This window comes from Fragaria vesca, linkage group LG3 (assembly GCF_000184155.1).
Source record: "Fragaria vesca subsp. vesca linkage group LG3, FraVesHawaii_1.0, whole genome shotgun sequence".
In the NCBI taxonomy this organism is placed as follows: Eukaryota; Viridiplantae; Streptophyta; class Magnoliopsida; order Rosales; family Rosaceae; genus Fragaria; species Fragaria vesca.
The window spans coordinates 18683541-18697646 of record NC_020493.1 but is presented as its reverse complement, the minus strand read 5'-3'; the positions used below and the strand labels follow the sequence as shown (position 1 = coordinate 18697646).

At 37.3% G+C, this 14106-nt stretch overlaps 1 protein-coding gene across 1 annotated transcript; it reads right to left on the bottom strand.

The window, feature by feature from the left end:
• Positions 1–1098: 1098 nt before the first annotated feature.
• On the bottom strand, positions 1099–3086 carry LOC101307385. The gene is made up of 3 exons (XM_004295916.1): positions 2178–3086; positions 1414–1956; positions 1099–1200 (listed from the first exon to the last, which is right to left on the bottom strand). The coding sequence occupies exons 1-3, from the start codon at positions 3084–3086 to the stop codon at positions 1099–1101; spliced, it is 1554 nt and encodes a 517-aa protein (XP_004295964.1).
• Between the last annotated feature and the right edge of the window lie 11020 nt (positions 3087–14106).

The following is a 14106-nucleotide window of genomic DNA, read 5'->3' as shown; positions in this document are numbered from 1 at the left end:
GAGCATAGGTGGTAAAATCGCTGCAATACGTGAAACTGATATACCACTCCTTCTCAATAACACTCGACTTGGAATTGCACTCCTGGCAGCTGAGGCAATGTCACCAGTAGCCTTAGTTCCTCAGAACTTCACAGTGACCAATATAACTGAGGTTCAGCTGGTGAATACTGCTCAGAATACAACAGCCAACAATGCTACTGAAGCTCAACCGGTGAGTTTGGTTCCTCAGAATCTCACAGTCAACAATGTTACTGAAGCTCAACTGGCGAGTAACCGAAGTCAGAGTCCCGCAGTCAAAAATGTAACTGACGCTCAGCTGTTGAGTAAGCGAATTCAGAATATCACAGCCAACAATGTCACCAAAATTCAACTGGCGAGTAAGCAAACAAGGAATCTCAGACCCAACAAGTTCACGGCAGCTCAGCTGGTGAGTAAGCAAACTAAGAATTTCACAGCCATCAAGGTTACTGCAGCTCAACTGGTGAGTAGTAAGCAAACTAAGAATCTCACAGCCAATAATGACACTGGGGTTGGGGCGGAGAGTTCAGCTTCCTTGAATATTGCAGTCAAGAATGTTACTGTAGTTCACTGGTGAAAGTAAAAGTGAAGAAAATTTCTTGTTTTCATTTCAGTAACAAAATATCTTTTAGGAATCTATTTCTGTGAATCTTGTATATGGGATTGAGATCAGAGTCCAAAAAGCCAAATGAGTAGGTGTAAACAACCTGAGGCTAATGTAATTCATGAAAAGCTAGGAGATTAAGATGTTGATAGATGATGTGGCAATGTACTAGCAAACTAAGCTGTAGAATTTACAGAGATAACAACAGTTAATGATGTGGTTTGATATATCAAGTTTACATAGACAGTAACAGCAATAAAATTCCTATTCTACATGTCTTCTTCGATGATTGATGAAATGTATGATCAAAGTTTCTTCTGTGGACTTTTGCTTGTAGAGCTACAGCTAAAACCTGTTCTTTCTGCATTCTGTTCCCATTCTAGACTTTCCACTCATATCATTTCTATATGCCTCAAGAATCTTCGAAAGTTGGAAACAGGTTTGAAACTAGATCATATACATGCTGCCTCTTGCTTCTACAACTCACTCATCTCACCTTCTCGACAATTGTCAACCCATAGAAACATCGTCGAATTCTTTTTTGATGGAAGAATTCTACAGCAGTCTCTCCTTGGTGACTGCAAAACAAGTTTTCTTCCAGTCAGTAACATGTTAGTAATAGCATCAACATAGATGTAGAAACATAGGTAACCCAGCCCTGATCGTTGAACTCTCATATCTTCTAACTCACACACAATGAACAATTCTTGTATTGAAACTGTGAGAATGTTTCATCAAGTGTCTCAGTTAGGTGTCTTGTTTAAAAACATTTATGTCTTTTGAAACCTTACCTTTTCCCAACGAATAGGATCTGGCCTTTTCAAGACAATGATGGTATCAATTGTGTCTGGGGAGGCCATTTTCCAACGGCAATGAGGAGATGGAGATCTCTCTAGCTTATAGAAACCAAATACTTTATTTTTGTCTCGATGAAGGCGATTCGTGGTCAAATAGAAAAGGAAGGGTTTCTGACAAGGGTCTCTGTACACAGGCCTAGTGTTAAATGAATATGATGTGAAATCACCTTTTCTGTACCAATTAAGAAAGGTTCTTGAGGGTGTCTCTAGTTCTCTTGGAGACATTACTCCCCTGATGACTTGAACTACATAGCCCCATGAAATGGAGATGGACCATAAATGATCTTTGTCATAGCAGATTGATTGTTGCATGATACTAGCCGAGTCGAACTCTACAGACTGGAATAGATGTTGAAGTGCTTTAACACGGCTCATGCGTGGGAATACCGGCTCAACTACATCAAGGTGGTGAAGAGTCACCAATGGAGCCACAGGATGGGCACTCAGAAGGCCTACTAGGTTTCCATACACATCATACTGCACAAGCACAAGAAACATACATAACCTTAATTTTGCATACCATGCCAAGAAGACTAATGCTAGATGCATGGCATTAGCAGAACACAAAATGTGACTGTTGAAGCAATTCATGTAGTAAGTGCTCATCAAAAGTTTCAGATGATATGAAAATGTGATCGGAATGTGGCAATGTCTCAGGTAAAATACTTGATGAGAAAGTAAATGGCTATACCATTTACCTGATGAAATCCAGCTTCCTTGGTAAGAGGGACTCCTAGCTCCGCCATACAAGCCTGCATTCTATCATCACTGCCATATAATGCCGGATATCGTTGGATGCACCGGTCCTGCATCTTCTCTAGTTCCACTGCCAATGGATAACTTATGGCGAATCCACCTCCCCCAAAGGCCATAGTATACGAGAAAAATATGTTCTGAATGTGACTCTCTGATGGGTGTCCTATATAATAAAACTGGTTATGATCATATTTTGAAAGAATCCTCAACACATTTTCCACCACGAAAACTGTGTCATCATCCCCCATCACAAACCATCTCACATCCTTCATTCCAAGCCTCAATGTTTCTGAAACCACCCTCGAAATCCTCAATGCTGATCTCTGCCCTTGCCGATTTGTGTACTTGAATCCTCTGGTGTCCCCAGAGATTCGAATCTCAGGTAACACCTCATTTCCCCGCATCCTCACCTTTTTGTCCAACCATACCACCCCTCTCATCTCCTTCTTCCACCACAGTTTTATGTATTCCTTCCTCTTTTCCCACAAATTTGACGAGGCTGCAATCCCAAACACAATGTGTTTCAATTCTGTATCAAATCTAGAAAATTGTTGTGGACGTGAAGGTACTACTTCTTTGGCTCCTTGCCCTAGTCCTTGTTTGCCTTGTACCTCAAGTTTACTAACATCATTACTGCCAGTGACATTTGTGACGATCTGAAGATGATTTTTAATATTTACAGGGGTAGCACAATCTTGAGAGTTCAGGAGGTGGTTGGAAGAATAAAGAACATAAAGCATTGACACTATGAGGAAAACCCAAGTGATGGTGGCTCTGAAACCTATCATATGGGAGCCGGTATGCGACGATTTCTTATCGGAATCTTCAAACTTGTAGCCGCTGCCTCCCATTGAAGAATTGTTTGGTGGAAGAAAGGAGGTGGCATAGAAAGAGAAACTGGCATTCAAAATTGTTCGGATCAAAGGGAGAGAGAGATGGATGAGTTTGTGTCTTAAAGTTTGTTATGGAATGGACGAAGTAGAATGCGAGGAACTTGGAGTTTGATTGACCTTGCCACCTTCTCATCATGTACGTCCTTAATTGTTGTGAAGTGATCGGCTATTGTATGAGAGAGAGATTATATACCAAGAAAATGAAATAAATAATTCTCCTCACCCAGAATTAGGTGCATTTTAATTTGCCAAGATTTTTTTGGTTAAAATGAGCTGGGTAGAGCAGAATACTCTCCCACCCAAATTTATTAATAATAAAAAATTACAATCAAGTAGGATGACACTACAATCAAAACCCCGCTAGTACAGAATAAAAGACATCAAACTAATACTGTAAAAGAAATCAATGAAAACGAAAGTTAGGGAGACTGAACTTATCTCGTTGATATAGTTCTATAATGAAGTGGGGAGGCTCATCCCACCAAGATAACGTAGACAACGACAAACCAATATTAGCAAGAGCATTTGCCACTTGATTACCTTCTCTAAAGATTTGAGAAGATCGAGAGTTCATATGAGAAATGCGATGCAAACAATTATCCCATGCCACTCGCAATCGCCATGGAACAAGATGAGGATCACACAAGAAATTAAACAAAATTGTTGAATCCACCTCAAGCCAAATATGCTTCCATTCCCTAACCCAAGCCAACTCCATAGCTTAAATAACCGCCATAACCTCCGCATCCACAGAGTTAAGAATTTCAAAGTTTGAAGCAAAAACACCAAAGAAAGAGTCATGAAAATCCCTAAAAACTCCCTAACCAGCTTTCCTTGTAGCCTTTTGCCATGCACCATATTAATTTTAATCCAACCTAAGAGAGGAGGATGCCAATTAACTTCAGTAATCCTCGGAGCCCGTCGGGGATGAAATAATAAACCAAAATTCTTCAAACTCGAAGCTCTGTTAAAGAATTAGACATGCACCTTGAGGCTAATTTGCTAGCTACTTTTATGTGCCTCATAATTAGTTGACGTACTGCATCAACAATAAAGGATCATGCATCATATTATTCCTTGCTTTCCCAATAAACCACAAGGTAGTGGTGTAGCATATTAACCCAATCTCCTTGAGTTGTTGGTTGCGTCCAAGACCCCCATAATATAACAAAAGGAACCCAAATCAACTTATCAGACATATCAGGAACAATAGAAATAGGGACATTATGTATAATTTAGTCAAAGTAGCTGAAAAGTCAACTCCCAGCCACCAGAGCGAGAAGACAACTTAGGTGCGAGCCCTTTCCCACTGAGCGTCACCAACAATCCAATGGTTGCGTTCCTGTCACACCCTAGTCCCGCCGTCGGTGGGTTTTACAGTAGGACCGGGGCGTGACAGTTTCGGTCTGGGAGGGGATTGAATGCCGAGTCTACAACATGGATACATGGAAGAGGCGTGGTAGTCCAAGGAGAGAGGATCTTTGCTTCACCTTGAATTGGACAGATCTTGTTTGATTTGATCCTATTCTTTCAAAGGCAAGCACGGGTAGGGAGGAGCGGCCGAGGATGACTTGCTGGCGGTAGCGAGAGGTAGTTCCATTAAGTTTTGGATCTGGGAATCAGTTGGGGTCCTAGTCTCATGGGAGAGATGAGGTGAGGGAACTTCTTTCTTAGTCTGGGCTGATAGATCTGAGGCCAACTGTGTGGAAGGATTCGAAGCAGTTGTGGGCAAGTGCAAGGAGACGGCGGTGGGAAGGTGGGTGGTTGGCGGTGCTAATGATTCTTAGGAGCAAGGATGGTTGGGTTGGGCTTCTTCTATTAGGCCTTGTTGGTGGACTGTTGAGCCTGTAAGGCTAGTTTATTATTACTTTCTTACGGTTTTTTTGTTTGTAATTTCAAGTTTGTTGAATAAGTGTCATGGATCTGATGGGTGGTTGAATTTGGGTGGTTGGTTTGTTGTTACAAGAACCCGGACTTATGTCGGGTTTTGGCTGTGCATATTATTAGCCTATGTTGAGGATGCCCACCTAATGTTTTTTCATTCCTGTTCTTAGTAATTGCTACATGTTGGTCAAGTTAACTCGAATGGTTTCTCAATTCGATGTTTATTGGATCTATTGACATGTCAATCTTTCCTTTGCAGAGTGAGTACAAGTAGTTTGAAGTTAGAGTTAATTGCTTGTAGTTCTTACCCCTTGTTGGTCGGGTATTGGAATTGTTTTGTAATTGCAGTTTATATGAATGAACTTTCGTTTGATTAAAAAAAAAATTAGCTAGAAAAGTCATCTAATTAGCCACTTTTGAAATAGAAAAATGCTAGAGATCACAAAATTTTATACCAAATAGTACATACCAAATGATGTGGAATATGACATGTAATTATTTTTGACTCATTAATTCCAAATTGTATTTCTATAAAATTAAATCAAAACTATTAGTGACAAACAATATAAAATTAAAACACCACTTTCTCCTCAAAGCTGCTAAGTTCCATTCTCCATTTTCACTCTCGCACAAACGACGTTGCAGCATGATGAGATCATATCAGTAACAAGGTTCTTGTCTTATTCTTATTCCCTCAACTAAAACAAATAAATTAGATTTTACTACCAAATCATATATAATTTCATCTTCATCATCTTGCTCTACATCTCCTCTCTTGCCAATCTCATCTCTTCTTCCCAGATAATAATCAAGTATAGTTTTCAATATAAATCATTGGGAATTTGGGATGATATGACTCATATGAGGCTTATATACATTATTCATATAGTCCTTGATCACCAAAATATAAGATACGTACACTTGTTTAGAAAAGCTAAACAAAAGAGAATAGGATGGTTGATCTGATAGGGGCTTAGGGAACGACGACAATTTCTTCTTAAGATGAGTTTTAGGGCTTTTAGTTTTTAATTTCTTTTTTTTTTCAGACAAATGACATGTATTACTTTCTCAAAAAAAAAAAAAAAAAAAAAAGAACTTGTATTAGAATAATAAATTTATTTTGTATGTTGGAAATTACTAGTTAATGAATGATGACATGGTATTTAAAGTTAATGATATGACACATGCCACATCATTTGGTATTCTAATTTTGTATGAAAATTTAGTGTCTCTAGCATCACTCTTTGAAATATCTATTCATCAATGATCTTTATTAAAGTTTAATAACTGATTAAATAAATATTTTAAATAGGGAAAAAGACCATTTACACAAAATAGAAAAAGTCAAACCTCATTTCAATGATAATCTTTTTTATTAGCCCATTTGAATACAAGATACTTATTTTAAGTCCAAATACACAAATCTTTATTAAAATATAATAAAATTATATTTTTAAATACTTTTTTACCCTTAGCTTTTACTTAAAGAGAAAAAGTGAAAAAGATGAAGGGAAGACTTTGCTGGAAGCACACCGGGGGCTCCGGCTCCAGTCACCGACGGCCGCATTCCGGCCGCCGGACTCCGAACTCCGGCCGCCGGAATCCGGTCACCGGTGACTGGAATTTTTCGACGGCTGGAAAATTACGGGCATCCAGTGACCGGAATTTTTCAGAAATCTCACTGGATTTTTTTAAATGCCATCGGAATTTACGTGATCTTAACCTAAGTACGAAAAATAAAGTTTAGAATTTACCTTTGTTTAGTCCCTAAGGTTTACACATGCAACTCATCTACTTAGTCCTCAAGGTTTAAATTTCATCTAAAAAGTCCTCCAGGTTTTGAATTCTCATCTAGAAGGTCCTCTAGTTAAAAAAAACTGTTAAACCACTGTTTTTCCGTTACAAAATGTTTTTTTTTTTTTAAAACCCCACTCTTAAAGGACTAGACCAAGCTTTTCCTAAGAACTAGCCTTCAACATGCCAATATTTCACCTAACGACTTCTTGTCTAATAGTTACTAATCATGGCGGAATCACTGCTGTCTTAGTGTGGGCAAGCCTAATCACTTACAAGGTAGAGTAATCGTACAACAAACGAAACAAAAAAGGGTAAAAAAAAAATTTTTTTTTTTTTTTTTTACGGATTATAGGGCACAAGATAGAATTTATTTAATTAAACAAAAATACAAATACCAAACCCAGAGCCTTGCTCTTAGGTAAACAGCTAAAGGCTGTTTAGCTACTCATAAAGTTAAATATAAACACAAGTACTTTCTTGTAAATTTACAGTACACCACACTAGATGATTACAGACTTCACTCTCAAAACACTCTTAATATTCTCACTCTATTTTAAAGACTGTATACTAACTCTCTTACTTCTTGAGAAAGGTTGAAAAAATTTCAGATTTCTGTTTCAGGTTCCTTCTTCGATGCCTTCCTACTGAAGCTTGAGGCTTCTTATATAGAGAGAGCGGACCTCAAACTAGAATTAAAACACACTTATTCATAGTGGTGGACAGGAGGAATCCTATCCTGATAACTTTACTTTTGAAAAAGCAAAGTCGAAAGCTTTTAAGTGCTGGCAGCTACTTTCTTTTTATCAAAAGAAAAACCATTTGTCTTGAAGCGTCGGCAGCCACTCAATTTTCCAGCATATTCACAATGTTGTGATATGTCTCTGGATCTTCAAAATATCCCATTGAGGAGTTGGGACCACTATATTCCCAGTCGCATGCCGTGTCTATATCTCCATCGTCGAGGTCTGAATCATAGAGATAGGAAATCTTATATTTATCATCAGTCTCGACTTTTTCTAACCACGTGGTGGTAGCCAGAGTGCAGTCCACTTCTTTCCTCATAAGGGTTGTGAAAAAGTCACAGTTCTCTGGTGGAGGGTGATTGTAACAGGTGACCATAATTTTTTCTCCACTGGCTAAAAGACTTGAATCATAGTCTCTTAAAACCACGTCTTTAATAATTGCTATGGTCATGGCTTTCATCCAAGGAATGCTTTGATTTGGTCTTCCATTTCCACTGGCAATAGGTGGCTTTTGAACCGAACTTTGGATTAATCTGACATGATGATATGGAGAGATATAATTCATCTGATTATTTACCACTGCCCATTTTGGTGGAGTTGAAATGAATTTTAACCTTAGGATACAACCATCAGGTCTGATATTCTTGACTGCTTCAGCTATTATTTCTAGAAGGCCCTTCAGATCTTCATTGGTTTTCGTCCACAGATTATGAACAAAACCATTTTCTACAAGCCATAGCTTGTGCTTCTGAGGATGTTCTGCTTGGACGTCAACCAGATATCTCCCATAATATGGGCCAGGGGCTATTGATAATGTGCCAGGCAGAATATTTTTCCCTTCACCTAAGAGGTTATGAAATTTATACCATTCAGATTCCTTTAAAGCTAAAATAGGAATTTTAGCACTTTCAGGATTTTCGAGGTATTCAACCTTAGAAGATTCTGCAAGAACACCTTTGTCTTTTGTATGGAATCCATACATTTCTTCAGTTAAAGCCTTTAGTGTTTGAAGCAAGTGAGCTTCATTGTCTTCATACAATGAATACAGAATATTATCAATAATAATCTTCTGCTTAAAGGGCAATAGCCTTTCAGTCCTGAAAACTGGTATCTGAAAGATCTTCAGAGGTTGATCGTGAATAACCTTTTTTCCAGTAACTAAAGGTGACTTATCTGCCTTAAGAGCGTCTCTTCTGCTTTTTGGCAAAGCAGCAGCCATCAACGGACTTGATATGCCTTTACCGTCTGCCGTTTGAGACGGGCTAGCCAGTCTTTTCCCTTGAGACTGGTCAGTTAAGACTGATCCTTTCGGACACAGCAAAAACTCATTTATGAGTTTATCTTCATTAGTACCACTTGAATGACTAGAGCGACCATCTTCTTCAGATTTAGACTTGATTCTTGAAGCATGACTGGACTCAGCAGCTCCATAAGAAACAATATACTGATAACCTGGTCCGTCATGGAGCGGTCCTACAGTTTTATCACTGCTTTTGAATCTTTCTCAGAGCTTCTTTTCTTCTGATTCTGGTTTTCGACTTCTGGGATTGCGATCTTCTCTTTCAAACATCGCCATTTCTCTTGTGAAAGCGTCGGGCAAATAGTTCTTGTCACCTGCAACCATTTCAACATCATATTCATATTGGGTTAAAAACATTTGCCATCTCAGAACTCTTCCCCTATCCGCAGCATCAGTTAATTTGTAGTTTTTGAAGTTTTTGACTCTTTTGTTATCAGTTCTAACTACAGATTTATTTCCTAAGAATGCCTCAGCACTCTTAATGCTCTTAATTAGGGCAAGGACTTCCTTGTCTCCAGTAGAATAGTTTAACTCTGCTGCATTAAACTTTCCTGATAGAAATTTACAAATCTTTTCATGATTTGTGTTTGAAGCAACAGCTAAAACAACTCCGCCCAATAATAATCATTTACATCAATCTGCAAAATGATCAGATCTCTTTCTTCAGGTAACTGTAGAGGAGGAAGGCTTTTTGTTAACTCTTTAATCTTTCTGACAGTATTACTGTCATCAGCTGTGAAAGACCATTTCTTCTTAGAACTTGTTTTTGAAGAGAGGAGAGCAGTTAGACCACTAACTTGTGGAATAAAATCTCTGGCGAAATTAACAACTCCCAAAAATCTCTGTAGAGACTTTGCATCTGGGATTATGTCTGGAAATTGGCTGATTTTCTTAACAATATGATCTTGGAGACGAATATCTCCATCCTTAACATGAATGCCAAGGAAATCAATTTCACTTTTAATAAGATGAATCCTCTTCTGTCCAAGAATGATTCCTTTTTGGACAATAAGTTTACACACCTGTTCAAGATGCTTTAGATGCTCATTCATAGTTTTGGAGAAGACAAGAATGTCATCTATGTAAACTAAGCAGAAATCTGAGTAAGACTTCAAGATATTATCCATTTTTCTTTGAAAAATAGATGGGGCTTGCTTAAGACCAAATAGCATAACTAACCATTCATAATGCCCTTGAGGAATTCCAAAAGCTGTTAAGGCTATAGAATCAGGATGCATTTTAACCTGCCAAAAGCCTGATTTTGCATCAAACTTAGAGAAGATTTTTGCTCCTTTAAGCCTCTTGATGAGAACTCTCACCTGAGCTATCTGATAACCGTCTTTAACGGTCTTTTTATTTACATCCCTATAATCGATCACCATTCTAGCTTTTCCTCTTAATTGTTCTACATGATTTCTCACCAAGAAAGCTGGGACATGATGAGGACTGTTTGAAGGCCTGATTAACTTCTTTTCCAGAAGTTCTTGGATTTGATTCTCCATTTCTTTTCTATCTTCTTCTCTGTAATGAGGGATGGCCTTAACATGGCAAATAGTATTTGCATCATGCATTTTTAGCTGACAATATATTGGGTCTCTTTCCCAATACATTTGAGGATCTTCACTGATTACTGGTTTCAACAATTTTTCTATTTCTGTGAGCGTTGGTATTTTCTTTTATTCTACTTTTTTAGCATATACCTTTAGATTATGCTCTCTGATGTATTCTTCTTCTCCATCAGAACTCTCGTTGTCAGAAATTTGATATTCAGAACTTTCCTCTGAATCAGAGTCTTCTGAACTTGTTTCTTCATTCACCAATATCTCCTTATGACCTTTAAGCTGCTCTTGTAGCAACAAAACTGGCTTTAAAATTGGCGTATAATCACCACTCTTTGCTGGCGACTTCTGATAATGGTCTGTAAATCCTTTACTGGTAACGCATACTGCGTCTGTTAATCGGGATTCCCAATGGTATTTTTTATGTTTTTCAAACCCAATCATTTTTACTGTTTGTTGAAGAAGAAAGTCATTCCCTATCAACAAATCAGTTGTCTGACCTTCACACTGCCAAAGAATCTTGATGGTAAAAGTTCCTCCTCCCAAGGAAACTTGCACATTTTGTGCCATTGTATCCATAACTATGTTGTTTTCTTCCATTGCAACTCCAGTAACTGTCCTTGAAGATTTTTCTCAATATTCTTCAGGGATAGCATAACTTTTAGCAAGACTAAACCCTGAACCAGTATCTACAAATGCATGTAGATGATATTTTTTGTAATTGGGAAACTTCAGTCCTATAGTAATATAATTACTATATATGATTGTCTGGACTGGCATTATTCTTGCTTGCTTTCTTGGATCATCAAGTAATTCTGTGAAAGGATTGACCCTTCTTTCTGCAGTTTTTGATTCCAGAGGATTGTCATTTGCTAGACCCGGTATCAGATTGGAACTGGAATTGAGAGAATTAAGGGATTCCTTGATTTCCCTGTTCTGACTTAATGAAGTTACAAACTTCATCGTTTTTATATCATCTTCAAGGTTTTTTTTTCTTTTTCTTTTTTATGGAATACATTGTATTCCTCTTCTACCAGGACATGTGCTTCATTATCCTTGGTTTTTCTTCTGAGTTCTGCAATAAAACATTCCCGATGATAAGTTTCACATGTACCTTCACAGTACATGGGAATTGTATTATTATCATCACATTTGCAATAGTCACAAATAAATCTTCCTGGATTGGGATGGAAGGTACTGATAATATCAGTGTTTTCTTCCTTCCAATTTTGTATCTGCAATAAAAATATAGGACGATCTCCTATATCTTCTTCTTCAGAGTTTTCTGAAATACTTTATGTCTCACTATCTGATGGGTACTCAAGAGAATATATTGATTCATTCTCTTCATCAAAATATGCGACTTCAAAGCCTTTTAGATTAGCATACTCTATTGCTTCATCATACTCTACAATTAAGGCTTTAGAGGATCTCTTGTCCTTTTTAGGACATTCATTTGCATAATGTCCCTCTGTCTTGCAAAACCAATATCTACAATGCATCATTCCAGGGTTCTAGCAATTTTCTGTAATAACTCTTTCTGTAACCCTCTTCAGAACTTATTACAGAAAATTGCTAGAACCCTGGAATGATACAGTAGTACATTCATTTGCATAAGTTCTAATGAGATCATTATTTTCAATGTCTCCAATAGTGCAGTAGTAGTTTTGAAACTCATTGGTGTATTCTTCAAAATACCTCATGTTACAAATACTCAATTTTTAAATATTTGTTTTTGCTCTTTCTTTAGATTGCTTACTATGCCCCGTGATATCTCTGCAGAATTGTGCGTAGATAGGCACTGCAAAATCTAAAGGGCTATTAGTCTGAGCCATTTTTGCTGCCCAATCAGTCCATTAAGAACTTCTCTTGAAAGACTGGTACCATTTCTGGACTATTCCAGTTAAGGTAGATTCATAATATGCATGAGCTTCCTCGTAAGAAGCTAGTACCTCTGGAACTAAATCAGTTTATAATGAGGAATCCCTTGAAGAAGAGGATTCTAAAAGACCTATGAGAATGTTCCAAGCAAGAAAATTAAGAGAATTATATGCACAAGCCAAGATAAAAAACACCGAAGGAAATACATGCTTGGTGCTAGAGAACTTCCTTCGGTGTTTTCTTTCTACGGAAATACATTAAAATATGCAACTTGGTTGCACAAAGAAACTTCTACTGTTCCCAATAGACTTTTCTTAAAATCTATTATTCTATCGTCTTGTATGACACATAAAACAGAACAGTCAATACCATCTCTGGCTAAGAGTTTTATTCCTACCTGCACTGCACCTATATGCATATAGGAATACTTTTTCTGGAAAGCTTCACTTACTTCCTTTGGAGTTATCAACCTGATATCTGTTTCTCCACTTGTGGCTGGAACTGTTAATTCAAGAATCTTTAATCTGGAGAATCCATAATAAAATATCCTTTTTTATATATCTCATTGAACCTAAATCTAGGAGCAGATGCTTCTCACACACTATATTCGATTTCATTATACTCAAATTCTTGAGCGTTTATTAATTGTACCGGAACTGTGTTCCTTTTACTGAGGATTCTACTCAGCATCTTCATATCTCTCTTGGTTGTAGATTTTGATGATTTCCATTCAAGTAGCTTTGGTTCACTAAACCTTAGCCTACTTTCTCCTACTGGTAGGGGTGGAGAATTTATGATAATTTTACTAGCTACATTTTGAGCTAGTGATTCTTCATCTATTTTTTCATAGCTTTCTCCTTCTCTCATCTTTTCTACAATCTTTTGCAGACAAGAGATTCTGTTATGTAACTCTCGAAATTGAATTTCGAGGTCAATACTTATCTCTTGGAGATAAGCGATATTATAATTCTGCTGATGAATTATTGCTTCCACATTTTCTGCCAATTTTTCTATAGGACGATGAAAGCCAATAGCTTTACATATTCCTGTCTTACTTTTAGATCTACTCTTTGATTCATCCTATTCTGGAGATAAGAGTTTCTAAAAGCTTTTTCAGGTTTTCCTGAGTTTCTCTTAATTCCATTGCTTGTTGATGAATGTTGTTTGCAAGATTCTTAGTGCGAACTAACTTTCTTTCAATATCTATTAGATATTGCTTTTCTTTTAGGTAATCTAGCTTGATTTCAAGCCTGGCAATTTTTGAATTAATTTCCTCAAGTTGATTTATTCGTAGATTAAATCTCTCGAGTTGATCTGATATTTTATCAGACGTCTTATCCCTAGATAAACGATCTAGGAACTCGATTAAGCTTGGTCTTGCTGGATCAAGCTCTTCTACTCCAATTTCTCTTTGGAGATGAATATGTTCGTCGTAGAGTGTATTTAATACTCTACAAACATATTCAATAGAGTACTGATTTTTTTGAATGTGCATTGAATGAAAGCACACTTCCCACTTGTCAGTTCCTTTTGTAGTACAAAAAGACTGATAATTTTTAAGTTTGGATTCTCTCTTATTAGTCAAGAGAAGCCAACTCTGTGGCATAAGCCTTTTTCTTTTTCCTGCTTTTGAGCCAAGCAGGCTCTGATACCAGCTATGGCGGATCTAACCGATGCTCAAAATATCAAGAGGTTTTTGATCTTCTTCAAATGTTTCTTGAAGAACTTCAATTTCTTCTCTTGACTCGTATATTCTTCGTTGTAATTGGAAAATAATATCCCAGTAATTTTTTATACTTCTTGGAAGCTTGTCT

Coding starts and splice junctions, on each gene's coding strand:
- LOC101307385 (XM_004295916.1), bottom strand. CDS start 3,086: ATGGGAGGCAGCGGCTACAAGTTTGAAGATTCCGATAAGAAATCGTCG. Junction 1,957..2,177: donor AGGAAGCTGGATTTCATCAG/GTAAATGGTATA, acceptor GTGCTTGTGCAG/TATGATGTGTATGGAAACCT. Junction 1,201..1,413: donor ATCCTATTCGTTGGGAAAAG/GTAAGGTTTCAA, acceptor CTTGTTTTGCAG/TCACCAAGGAGAGACTGCTG.